This window comes from Ambystoma mexicanum, chromosome 3p (assembly GCF_040938575.1).
Source record: "Ambystoma mexicanum isolate Mex_15411 chromosome 3p, UKY_AmexF1_1, whole genome shotgun sequence".
Taxonomy (NCBI): domain Eukaryota; kingdom Metazoa; phylum Chordata; class Amphibia; order Caudata; family Ambystomatidae; genus Ambystoma; species Ambystoma mexicanum.
In genome coordinates this window covers 1012266705-1012280376 of record NC_090925.1, presented here as the reverse complement: position 1 = coordinate 1012280376, position 13672 = coordinate 1012266705, and the positions used below count along the sequence as shown (strand labels likewise).

Genomic DNA, 13672 nt, shown 5'->3' with positions numbered 1-13672 from the left:
TCGATTTAGAAAGACCGCTCTGTGACCGCACAGAGCGGTCTTTCTAACGTTTTTTTTTCCACTTAAGACCATTGCTTTGTGTTCCCGATATTCCAGTCACCACCTTTTTTCGTCCTGTAACTGGTCATTTCCTTCAATGCGGTGTTCTACCTGCATTACATCTTGGTCCACTCTTGTGGCGCCGCTCTTTATCGATATAGTGGGTTGATGACCGTATAAGATCAGATAAGGGAAATACTTCTGTTGCGTTAGTCCAGTACGTGGAGTCTTACCTGCCTCAGTATAGGTCTATAGCTTTACCCTTGCAATGAGTACAACAGTCTCTTCGGGATGCCCAACTCCTGGTGCTGCTGTTTGAGAGTTAAGAGTAATCTGCCGGTACCCATTCCCCAGGGCTTTCCCTAATCCCTGAAGATCCCTCATATTGCAGTACATGCTTTATTCTGATCAATCCATGCTGCCTAGTATATTTGCTTGCCTTTCCTTTCTCCGCGTCTTTGCTTACAGCCACATTCTGCCCCTACAGTTCTTGTGGTGACCCGTTTCAACTCAGATCAGCTTGGTATGTACCCGGTTTCCGTTATATGCTAGTATGGTCTCTGGAATCTCCCCTAATCTATAGTGCATACTCTAGGTATAACTCTTGAGCTGTTCTCTCCTGGCCCGACTCCTGAAAGTTTGCATGTTCCTCGCCAGCAATTAGAAATCTACAACGTTGCAACCCTGCTTCCCAAAGATCAGATTCTGCTACTGTTGTAGCTGTCAACTATACCAACAGAAGCTATTTCAATCTCCTAGGGTCCTGCACAAAGATGCAAAGTGCATAAAAGAGTCAAGGTAAAATCAATGCACAACCACTGGCCTCACTTACACAAGTGAACTTCCTTCAACCATTTCCCCGAATGAAAGACAGAAGAATAGGGATTTGCACAATGTTCTCTTGTATTCAGACTACAAGTAGAGCTTTTCCTTAAACACTTAACAAGGAGAATTAGACAAACTTATTTACTTAACAGTGGCCATATGCACAATGTCACTAACTGTGATTAAGAATCTACAAAAATGTATTTAAAACAGAATGGGTAAAAAAATTAAATTTAAAAAACGAACATAAGCAACTGTACCAAAACCTAGAAAACTTGGTCAGGTGGCATGAAGAGCAACACTTAGCTACAAGAACAGGCAAACACTGATCTCACAAAGTGGAAACTACTGCTGTATTGCACAGATGAGAAAATGCAGTTCTACTAGTGTAGCAAGGGCTAGGATTTGGGATGTCTGCACGTTGAAACTTCTACTGCCTGCCTCTTGCTGCTACTACCAAAAAGGCAGCAAAGATTGGATACAGAGGTAGGTGTGCATTGGTCCAGTTAAGCAAAGTTAAAAGAAGAGGTTCAAATGTGGAATATAATTGAAGTTTTTGGATGACTACAAAAGGTTAAACGGAACAGTTTCAGTTCAGAGCATAAACCTAAATTCTGAAAGCAGTTTCTCTTGCATTTAATTATTTTTGCAAACTATTTTTTACAACAATGTTGTCTGCATTAGGGACTATAAACATTGCCATGGTGGTCACTCAAAGGTCAAAGTTCATCTAAAAATGTACATTACAGAAATATGGCAAACGTGTGTTAAAATGTGTTGCCGAAATCTTAAAAAGCCGACACCTGAATCATTGGACCCATTGCTTAGCTTAATGCAGCAAAATCTGAATGAGTGTTCAGTAAACGAAATTACTAAGGTATATCAAGAGACTCTTCAGACAGCAGTTAATACCTTAGCGCCATGGCAAAATAAGAAGGTTCTGAAAAGAGAAACTAACTCTTGGGTCTCCCCAGACTGTCAGAAACCGAAAAGTCAAAAAATTAAAGCTTTATACAAATGAAAAAGCTCTGACAGACTCCGACAAAGAAGTGTACAAAGCATGTGTAAAAGGTTTTTAAAAGGAAGTTATTCTAGCTAAGAAATCCTATTTAGATGACCGAATAGCCAAGGCACAGTCTCAACCTAGGGAACATTTTAAAGTTTTAACTGGAAACTAACTAAACTTAATAATGCTGATATGATCATTGGTGATGGCAATTGGTGCAACTCAGTAGAAGAGGCCATGGACTCCAAACTGAAGAAAATTCAAGATGGGATTGCTCTATCGAATAAAATCATTTCCCATAAAGATCTTAATGTCACAAATACGACTCGCAAGGAATGGAAAGCTGAAGAGCGATTTACCTTCAAACCCATATGTGAAGTCAAAGTGGCTCTTATTGAGAAACTCAAGCCCTCTAGTTGTAAAGGGGACATATGTCCTGCACTACATATTAAAGCTTGTTCTTCCACTCTGATGACCACTCTGTAGGTTTGTGAGCGCCTAATTCAGGGATTGCTGCGTGCCCTCACGTATCAAAAACACTTAATGAAAAAAACAGGTTTACCACTTAGTGACCACTTGAACTATCGCCCCATCTCTCCTTTTCTCCCGACGATTACAGACTGGGTCGTGTATTTGCAAATGCTCACTCATTTGAGCTCCTTCAACATTATGAATCAGCGGCAATCCGGATTCAGAGAAAATCGCAGCACAGAGAGCTTTGCTGGACTTAAAAGTCCACACTTCTCTGGCATTTGGATCAGGGGGATACCAGCATGCTGATGCTTCTGGACCAGTCTGCCGCCTTTGACCTGGTAGACCATACAATCTTGGTCACCAGGTTTGAGGAGGTAGCGGGTCTTGCTCCCTCGGTGGCACAATGGGTTAAATCCTTTCTCTGCAAACGTCAATGGAGGGTGAGCAGTATTCTGGCAGACACCAATCATGAAGAGCTGGCCCAAAGAGTTACGCAAGGGGCCTGTCTTTCACCCATGTTTTACAATATTTTGACAGTGCCTTTTTTGGATTTCCTAGATAAGAATGGCATTGAGTGCACCAATTACGCTGATGACACAATGTGTTATGCCTCTCACAGGCTTCTTTGTAGATGACGAAGTCAATATTAACAGGATATATAGTTTAATTCAAAATTGGATGTGCACTAATGGCCAAAGGCTCAACCCTAGCAAGACTGAACTGATGCTAGTGGGAACGGAAATAAAGATAAGCGGTTGGAAAAAACGTACGGCCAACTTACATCTCACGCGGGGCCTTTTCTATCCAAAGCAAGCCGGGCAACTTTGGCATATGCTCCAATAGGATCAATAATCGCTTATTGCAGTAGCCTATTGATCGGCCTACCCAAGTGTGAGGTTAATAGGCTCCAGGTGATGCAAAATAATGCAGTTCGAGTTATTGTAGACCGTAGGAAAAGGGACCACATTATCGGATGCAAAAGAGGCTCTACATCGGCTACCTATCAACAAAAATCTGCTTTCGGCTGATGGTAATCACACACAAATGCCTGAAAAATACGGCATCAACTTATCTCAAGGTAACTGTTCCCAACTCAAAAATCCGGCATGTAAATTGACTCAGGTTAAAAAAAAAAAAGCGCTCTACTCTGATGCAACAGCATTATGGAATGGATTATCTCCTGGCCCGAGAGAAGGGACCTCCATTACGGTCTTCAAAAAGGGACTGAAGACTTTGTTTTAACTAACGAGATCTCCATTTGTGTTCTCACCACCGACACTGCTGTCTTTTTCACCTGTTTCTGTTAGGTCTTGTCTGTTGAGCGCCCTTAAGCCTTCGGGTCAGCAGCTGTGCTATAGAAGTTAGAAGTAAAGTTAGTGGTGAGGTTCCACAAACCGAAGACCAGCGTGGAGAGTTATACCAACGTTACAATTTCGTGTAGGGATAGCAGTGGACAGGTGAAGCATGTAAATGCAGGATTTTATTTTTAAAGCTATGAGAACCAGGTCTTGAGATTTTTTGTATATGGAGCTAAATAAATCAAAAAAAAAAAATTTTCAAGACTGCAAGAACATCCAAGTAGTTTGAAACCGTAAAGACTAGGTGATTATGAAATCAAATCCACCAAAACGTTGCAAGTGAACAAGTGCATATTATCTTAATGAGTTGACGAAACACTCACTGCTTGTTTCCGCTTATGTGTGCCCATCTTTGCTTCGTCCACAACAATCAGCTCGATGCCAGCCTCAGTACGTAGCACCTCCTTCAGGTCCTCCTCCAAGTGAGGCGTGGGAGGCTGAGAAGGGAACAAGAACGCGTCAAGTTCAGTATTGCCAGTTGGGTTTCCAATTAAAGCCAGAACAAAATTACAACTTCGCTTCTTTAACCAATCTGTTCTTACCCAGCCATCACAAATGGGTGTAGTGGAAGTAGTGCGAGCCACAATTCAGTGCAAGTACTTTAGATGTACACTAGATCCTTCAAGGGTAAGCGATGTATACAAAGAACCCTTTTACTCTAGGGCTAATTCAGGACGGCTTTGTTCAAACAGCAGTCTGTCGGGATTGCCACATGCCATGCTCAAGATAAGAATTGGCAGTGGCAGTATTTTACCCACTACTTTGTAAAGTTGGGAATAAAATGATTGTTTTGGGGAGGTGCAAGTTGCAATGGGAGTATTTTATAAGCAAGTCCAAATATGTTTTCACTGCCATGCGGAAATGTGTTTGCACATAGTTATTCATGCACATAAAGAAAAAACACAGGTCTACTTCTTCCGCAGCAGGCAGTAATAGTGTCTTCTTGTGGCACTAGGTGTACTACTGGTGCAAACACATGCGTGGAGCTGCTTGGGTAAAAACAGGGGCACAAGGTTCTATGTGGCAGTTTCTCAATGTACCTAATGTGCACGGCGGGCCGTATGCGCTATTCCCACATTGAAGGGGAGAGGCATGACGAGGTTGGAGGACCTGCCAAAGCAGAAAGAAAGTAAGTGGGGGAAGTGGGATTTCCTGTGTGTGGGGTGCACATGCACAGGTACAGGGAACATAGGCTCTCGGGAGGGAATTAGCCGGCCCCAGCTGGAAATCGGGTGCTGCAGGGGTGTCCGCTGCACAAGATTAGGTCGGGGGGGGGGGGACGAACAGAACTTAAATTCACTGCAGCATTAAAACCGGATCCAGGAAAATTAGTTTGGGCAAAAGTAGCCTGCAGGGAATTTTCATGCAACCCATGTATCAAGGTTAGCATGATATTGGCATTCCAGTAGTCATGAACCAATAAATTAAGACTTTCAAAAAAGACTAACAGTGAGGGTCTGTTAAATACATAGAGTTTTTGTTGAAAACCCGGGATATTGGCGATGCGGATACAGTTTGTCAGAATTACAGTTAATTAGTATTGCGTGGTCACCAGTGGTGAATAGGAGCACTCTTGTTCGTGTTATGCTAAAAAGTCTTGATTGTTACTATGGGTAGAGAAGCATTTTTCAACCACACAAGGGTCTTTATCAAGGCGGTGATGTTCATAGGTCATACTTCAGTTGTTAAACATTGATAATGGTGTCAGGTTAAACATGGTAACATAACGACCTGTGCATACGGGTGGGTTTTTGTGACATGTGAATAAGATGACACACAAGTTTTAATTTAGGTGAGTAGATCAACATTGTTGTGGATACATGATTTAGTTCGATATAGTGGTATTGTATTAATTTAAGCATTTATACACAAATATACATAAAATTTAGTTTGTTAATATTGTAATTCATTGCACGAAATCATGTTACACCAAGGAGAAGAGGAAAAGAAAAGAGATACGTTGCGATTAGCATCACCGTTTGACTCCCGTCATATGAATGCTAAGGAACAATGCTTAACAAGTTAGGTTTTTCTGCGTAGTTTGTATGGGGCGGCATGATGCCTAGAGATTTTCTTGGTATGGTGCACTGGATAGTGCTTCTGTGGAAAGAAGGGGAGGATGGGGTTTATAATGCCAACGTTGCGTTAATGTCGGCTGGTTCGTGATCAGGGCTGGAACCTAAAATATTCTGTGAAACGAAGGGAATATATTCATAATATAGTTTAATATTAGATCTGTTGGAAAGTGCCAGTGGTGATGTGGTGCTTGTACCATAGGGTTTAGAGGTGGTGATCGTGAGGGTGGTTGTGGTGCATGTGGAGAGTGTGACTGCCTGAGCAAGAAGCCCACACGGAAGTGGTTTCCAAACCCAAGAGTCAGAGAATAAAATCTTAAATCCTCGAAGGAAACCGGTGTGCGATGAGGCACATCAGATTCCTCGATCCCTGCAGTGTCTAAGTCAAAAGTCGTTGAGAAACATAGTTAGGGCATCACATGGAGTTGGGAACGTGGGGGCAGGAGGTTTGTTATGCCACTGAGAGCAGGTCCCGGCCAACAGTCCTAGAGTGCTCATCAAAGGTGAAGTAAGGTGGCAGAGGTGAGCGTAAAGACGGTGCAGTGCATAAACGGGCTGCTAGCATATCCAAAATTAGGATTGATTAGGTTCATTTGATATATTGCAGAAATCATAAAAATGACATTTTTGTATTAATTGAGGAGTAGTCATGCGTGCCCGCTTTCCCACCAGCATGGCAATTTCAGCGGGTTGAGAGAAAGTGGCGCAGACGCGTTGGGTCATCGAGACCCTATTAATGCAATGCATTATCAGGCTCATTGATTGTCCTCAGACTGGCTGGTTGAGTACATTTTTATTGTTTAAATTGAGATATTGCAAAGCACATATTAGTTATTAGGGAGTAATCAAGAATGTCTCACTACTCCACCGCAAGGCATGTTCGGTGTGTTTAAGAAAAATGTGAGTGGCGTGGATGGTGGACGGTGTCCCTCTTGGAAGTGTGTGTCCCTCAATATAGTGATTGGGGGGTGAGGCGTGAGTGCAACGATATGAAAGTTCGGGGAGTAGAAAAGAACCCCCATAGTTAGTCAATTCCGTCCCGATAATGAATTCACAGTGATGAATACGTATCAAAAAGGTGTACGCATCTCCCCCAGTCGGTGATCAGTCTGATGCCGCCAGTGAAGGTCTGTTACTGATATGGAAAGGTGGAGCTCATTGGCTCCACCGGGAGGGTTGCCCATTGGCCCGTTGTGCCAAGAAAGAGGATTGGCTGAGCCACTCATGTGGATGCATCCATCGTAGACTTGTTACCGGGTTTCATGTCATTAAGGACACTTCAGTGAGATCTAAATGTGAAGGTTTGATTGTATAGCGGCAGGAGTTTCGTTTTGAACACTGGCACCAATGTATTTGGAAAAATCAATGTGCGCAGAGTACTGTTTACACGCCCACGAAGGTCTGGATAATTAACTCTATGCAACCCACTAATTAGGAGTGTGCTGCAGATAAAGGAGCCAGCATCAAACTGTGCAATTGGGGAAAATTGTAATTGGAGATCCTAAAAAAAGGATTCCGAAAGCATACATGTCAACCCCCACCGATTTAGGCGGAAGACTCCCGATTTTATTAGCAAAAACTTTGCTGTTTTCAACTGCCTCCCCTCCTAAAATAATTCTAACCCCAATGGATTCTAATGAGGAACTTCAGCTCTCCCGATTGACCGGAGAGAATATCCCTCCCAGCTGCTGAAAAATGTTGGCATGTATGTTACAGGATCCCGGTGGGTTGCTTGAGTGAGCCGGGTTAGTGGGGAGCATGTGGGTCAGACTATTATTAGAAGCAAGTAGTGGTTCCAAGTGTGGCACAAAGCTAGTAGAGGGGTACAATTGGTAATTAAAGAGCCTCACAAAACTCACTGGTGAGCCACATGAGTGAGCATCTGTAGTGTAGGGCAGGTGGCTCAGAATGTAATTAGGAGTAAGTGTGATGGTAGTTAAATACATCAAGTATAATTAAGGGAATTGGACAGCTGACGAATGTGAACAAGGAAAGGACTGTTTGGTTTTAGGAAAGATTTTCATTTTGCTGCTTTACTCCGATTGACTATGGGACACTCTTTTTGCATAATTTTGACTGTTGGCCTGTCATTTTGGAGTTAAGTAAACTCTTCTGCTTTACTCCCTTGCCTTTTGCTCATTCTTATGGGAAGAATGATCAGTGGCTAAGAATATCAGTACTGAGAGACTATGTCCCCCCCCCTAGTGATTTCTTGACTTTTTAAAGCCACACACATCACCTTACAGTGAAGTGTGGTTAGGATATTGTGTTTCCTTAAAAGTTTCTTTTGTACGTTTGTGGTTACAACCGCAATGTGTCCAGGCTGGGGTCAGTAGATATTTATCTACCGTGTTTTTTTACTTTTGACTCATGCACCTTATGTCATAATGCAGCAAAATGCAATAGTATCACATACTCTAAAATGACTCATGAGATTTGCACCTGTGCTTTGACCATGTTGTCTTTTGGCCTTCATGTCCCCTCGATTGCAGAATTGCCATATATGGAGTGCCCTTTCACAGGGAAATCTTCCGCTTTCCAGGACAAAAGGGTGGTTTGTGGGTGGCAGGATATGGAGGACTGTCTGCTCCCACTCCACATCCAGGTCACGGTATGTTGGGCAGAATGTGTGGCCAGTGGCCATCTTCCAGGGGTCCTGCTCCTGCTCCTTTTTTAGTTATCCAAAGATCACCTGTCACCTCCGGATAATGTGGCTCCCATTGCCACCAGTTTTCACTCCCTGGAGGTCTCCTGCTCCACAGAAGTCTTTGTTTCGTCAAATGGGTGTTCAGCTGGATCGCGCCTGAAACGGATATGACCGAACAAAACTAAATACTGTGCCCAAAATTGCCCTCTGCACCCACAACTCTTGTGCCTCGCTCTACCGAGCCAAACACAGATGCACATGTACCAGACAGAATCCGGAACCTCTGCAGTTGTCTCTGCAGAAATCAGGGTAAGCAGGGGCAAGTTACTCATAGCTACATCCCCCCCCAACTCCCCCTCCAATAAGGTTACATGGGCATAAAGTTCTGGTCCCATCTCTTTTGCCTGGCTCAGGTCGGTGATAGGCTAGCCTAGGATCCCCTCCTAAGCCTTCCTTAGTGTTGTAGGATAGAGAACTACTTACCTTTACTTTCCTAATTTTTGTAATACTGAATCACAACCAACAGCCTCATCCAATCACAAACGTATTATTTACTTGTCTTGTGCATTTCACCGTACAATGCCATGAAGAGTACCATATTCTCTAAAATGGCAGTGCAACAATTGTACTTTGCCCTTCTGGTTCTGGAACTGCCATATACAGAATGCACTTCCACGGGCAAAGCCTCAGGGGGGCGGGGGGAGGCGGGGTCTATGTGTGTCAAAGCACCTTTAGTGCAGTGACACAGGGAATCTTTCATGTTTACCAAGGTTTAAATACCTTCTCAGGATATACTACTGTTTCCAAGAGCAGTGGGGTGAAATTGACTCCACTTAGCATTGTACTTGCTATACCCAGCACAAACTATCAGAGCTTGAAGAGGACGGCTGCTGCAACTCCTGGACCGTTGGTTTGTCCAGTGAAGCCCTGGCTGCAGGTCCGAATCGCCAAGTTCGCATCGACAGAAGCCCTGCAAGGATGACTTCTCCCTTTGAGTTGGTGGACCAATCAACTCCCAAGTAAGCCACCTGGATACCCATCTCAGAGCTGGTTGCATTTCCTCCAAGTTGCCGCAAGAAACCGTAGGGCCAGGGAGAGGGACATCAGATTGTGTGCGTTGCTTGTAAGCTGGCCTAGAGCTTTTGGAAGATCCTCCGGACTCCCACGATGCAGGACTGACCAAGCCCAACCGCCCCCCCCCCTCCCGCCCCCCCTCAGTTGAGTGCGGGACCTCAGATGTGAGGAAAGTCCACCTTGACAGCCAGGAACCGCACTGGTTGCCATTTGCTGTACCGTAAGGAGCTGAAACTTGAAACAGCCACTGACAGTAAAGATTTGACGTTTGCCAGCTTTGACGGTGCCAATACAGTGCAGGAGTCCCGACGTCCTCCCTCTTGTCCCAACGACTGAGGCCCAGGAACACAGATCTGTAGAGCTGTACATGAACTGAAGTCTTCAGCTGCATCTTTTTCTTCTTTACTAAGGTACTGTAAAACTAGCCTAAGAGAACTTGCCTCTTACTGTGGAAGTGTTTGTAACTTCTGCAGCTCACAAGTCATTTGATTCTTCTTTTTACCAAATACTCCTAAGAACTTGTGCAAAGACTTTTCCATTTACTTACCTGAAGTGCTGCATCGTATACAAAGACTTTGACCTATTGACTTTAGCTTAGCCCATTGAATTGAATGACTAAGTGCTATCTGAAAGTATTTGCCAAGCTTATGAATATTTGTAAATTCTTATGTTTTAATAACCTTTGCCTTTTACTTACTTTTTAAAGCATATTCTGAATACCAACAGAAGGTATTAATGTCCCCAGCACCCTTGTTACTGAAGTCACCTGCGGGTGTAGGTTGTGTCTGGGCGATCTCAAAAGGGCCTTGTCTGATTCAGAAACTCAGAGTGTACAGTATTGAAGTATATTTGTGTGTTAATGTTCTATTGCTCCCTTCTGAAGAAGGCTTGATAACTGACTGATAAATTATTAATCGTTTATGCAAGAAACCTTGAGTGTAAGTTTACTTGAATACCTGTAACTGAATCTTTGTGTAACTCCACTACAGCTCACATTTCCCCTCTTGTGATAAGCCTGGCTGCTCAACACGCTACCAAAACGGTGTAGTACAAGCTTATACCAAAGGTAGGGTTGCCTATACCTGTAGTCATAGTTGTTTGTAGTGTTCCCAGAGGGTACTGCATACAAACTTTGCCTAACAGTCATGATCTCAAGACGGCACTCATTGCTTCGACCGCTGGACCGGTAGGAACAACCAGTCCAAACCTCTGCTCGAAGATCCGTGTCTGCTGAGCCTTGAGAAGTGTCAATGGGGCGCCCTATGGACTGACCAGCTCACTCCTGGGATATCTTGCTGCAGCAGTCACCGGTCCAACTGCAACCTTGGAACTTGGATCTTCAAATTTATGCAAGCAAAGCCTGCCCCTGCAGCTTCAGCCTTCCAGTCCCGCTAGCAGCTGTGCAGGGCTTGCTCTTTTGTTCACAAACTGAAGACCGCTTGATGCCACCAGATCATGGCGACTCTCGTTGCATCCAGTCTTCGCTGCCTGTAGGTCACCTTCTCCAATGAAGTCTTCATCCTGTCATGTCAATGGTGACCAGCTGGTCATTCTCTGGAACAGCAATGCAGGTACCGCAACTGAACGAACAAAAATAAATCAGACGGCAAAGTGACCTCTGCACCCACAACACCTGGACCTCCTCAGACCGGGCCCAGCACAGAAAACAGGCCCAGCGGATTCCAGAACTTGATGTTATCTCTGAGAAAAATCAGAGAAAGGAGGTAAGCTAACATGCATGTTACGCACCTCCCCCACCTCAACCCCCTTCCATAAGGTAACATGGGTATAACATCTGGCCCCATCTCTCCCTTGCCAGATTAAGATTGGCGATTGGCTAGTTAAGGCACTACCCCCGCCCCGACCTTCACACCCTCCCAGCCCTCAGGACTCTGGTGTTGTGTTACTGTGGGAAACACTTAGCAGAACTTTTGGAACACTTAATCGCAACCACTTGCATTGTTCGATCCAATGGGAAACTTGCCCGAACAAGCATTTTGTGGAACTGGTGACTCTAGGGCACCAGGCCCCGTTCCATCCCATCCCATGGTTGGACTTACTATAATTAGGGATCCAAGTCTGGGATTGCTGATAAGTGTTTTAACTTTATTTTCCTACTTTTTTTACCTGCGTTTACTGGTTTTGAATCAACTGTCTTTCTACCTCTTCACTACTTTACCACACAGTTGTCACAGAGACAATATGGCTGTCGTTCAGATGAACTTCATCCATTGCCACTGCTCCCACGATGGATAATTATCACGAGAGATACCCTCCCAGCAAACCTTACAATAGTGCAGATTTTACCCAGAGTGAACGAAGAGACCCAAGACAGAGCTGGAGACAGTTACATGGACAGACTCGACTAAGCGCTAAGAAAAAACCAAGCCACTTGTCGGTCGAGACACCATGACGACTCAGCTATGTCAGACATGAAGCACACGTACTATCTGCACAATTTGAACACACACCAAACTACACGAAGAACACCGATATACAGCTCTGAGTTAGAGGACAGAGAAGAACAAGTTACTTTCTTACCTGGTAACGTTCTTTCGATGGGATGGTCCGACGACGTATTCCATATCTATGACAGACTCCCAAAGCAGTACCAAGCAAGGAGGTGGGAAAGAATTTAGAATACAAATTTAGCATGCCCAATCAAATTGCGGAATAGAGAACTGCCTTGCCAAAGGCCAGATCTTGCCCTCTGATGGAATCGAGGGAGTAGTGACGTACAACTTATGTACTGAAGCCCAGATGGCTGCATCACAGATGTGACGAATAGCAACTCCCCTCTGCAGAGCAGTAGACGCAGCCACGCCCCTGGTAGAATGGGCCCGCAAGCCAGCCGGAGGATACTTACCCGCCAAGCGGTAACACTCGGAGATAGCTAAAATAATCCAACGAGACAAAGTCTGGTTCGTCACAGCTTGTCCCAAACGCTTTCCAGCGTAACCAATGAAAAGTTGATCGTCCACTCTGACCCGGGACATGTGCGAAATATAAAAGCTCAACGCTCTCCTAGGATCAAGCCTATAGAGCCTCTCCTCTTCCTTACCAGGATGTGGAGGAGGATAGAACGCCGGAAGAACAACCTTCTGGCTCAAATGAAAGTCCGAAACCACCTTCGGAAGAAAAGGACGAACTCTAAGGACAATCCTGTCCTTATGAAACACAGTGAAGGGTGGCTTAACTGAAAGTGCCTGTAACTCACTCACTCTGCGAGCGGAAGTAACCGCAACCAAAAACACAGTTTTCAGAGTTAACAGCCTCAAAGGGCAAGAATGTAAAGGCTCAAACGGAGCACCCATAAGAAACTTAAGAACAAGGTTCAAATCCCAACCTGGCACCAGAAAAGGTGACGGAGGGAACACATTAGTGAGCCCTTACAAAAACTGCGAAATTAAAGGAATCTTAAAATAGGAACACTCTTCAGACGAGCGCTTAAATATGCACAGCGCCGCCAGGTAACCTTTAATGGTCCCCACTTGCAAGCCCCTGTGGGCCAAAGAAAGCAAAAAAGACAGAACCATGGGAATGTCACATTCAAAAGGATCCACATTCTGAACTCTGCACCAGTCGCAGAACTTTCTCCAACGGCAACGGTACAGAGATTTAGTTGCCGGCCGCCTGGCCGAGAGCAACACCTCCATCACGTCTTCAGGGAGGTCCCAACCCTTATACCTCAACCTTTCAGAAGCCAAGCATGAAGATTGAGGGATCTGACCTCTGGATGGAGAACCTGATTTCCCCCCCCCCCCCCTCCCATGATGGGGCCCCTTCATCAGATTGCCCTCGACGGCCCACCACAGAAGGTCCCGGGCCACCGAGGGCGGCACCTGAACAGGGCCCGACAGCCTGTCGGAGGACTGAGACCACTGGAGCTTGAGTGCCCACTGCAAAGATCTCATCCACAGACAAGCCTCTGGCACCAGAAGAATGTAGGATGCCATGAGGCCGAGCAGTCTCAAGAACTCGGGACGCTGGGAGATCCTGGGCAAAATGAAACTTGTGCACCATCTGCTGAATGTGAAGAGCCCTCACCTGAGGAGGAAAACACTGCCCCAGGGACGTGTCGAGCACTGCTCCGATGTACTGGAGCGGCTGCGTTGGTGTCAAATGGGACTTCATTAAATTGAGGGAGAAGCCCAGCCTGTGAAGGGAGTGGCAG

The 13672-nt window shown here is 45.0% G+C and overlaps 1 protein-coding gene across 2 annotated transcripts in view; it reads right to left on the bottom strand.

The window, feature by feature from the left end:
* The window catches only part of MYBL2 (MYB proto-oncogene like 2), a 382491-nt gene that overhangs the window by 116695 nt on the left and 252124 nt on the right, over nt 1-13672 (bottom strand). For both annotated transcript variants that reach the window (XM_069652342.1, XM_069652343.1), the window contains one exon: nt 4026-4139. In XM_069652342.1, the coding sequence (XP_069508443.1) occupies nt 4026-4139 (114 nt within the window). The remainder of the gene's footprint in view (nt 1-4025; nt 4140-13672) is intronic.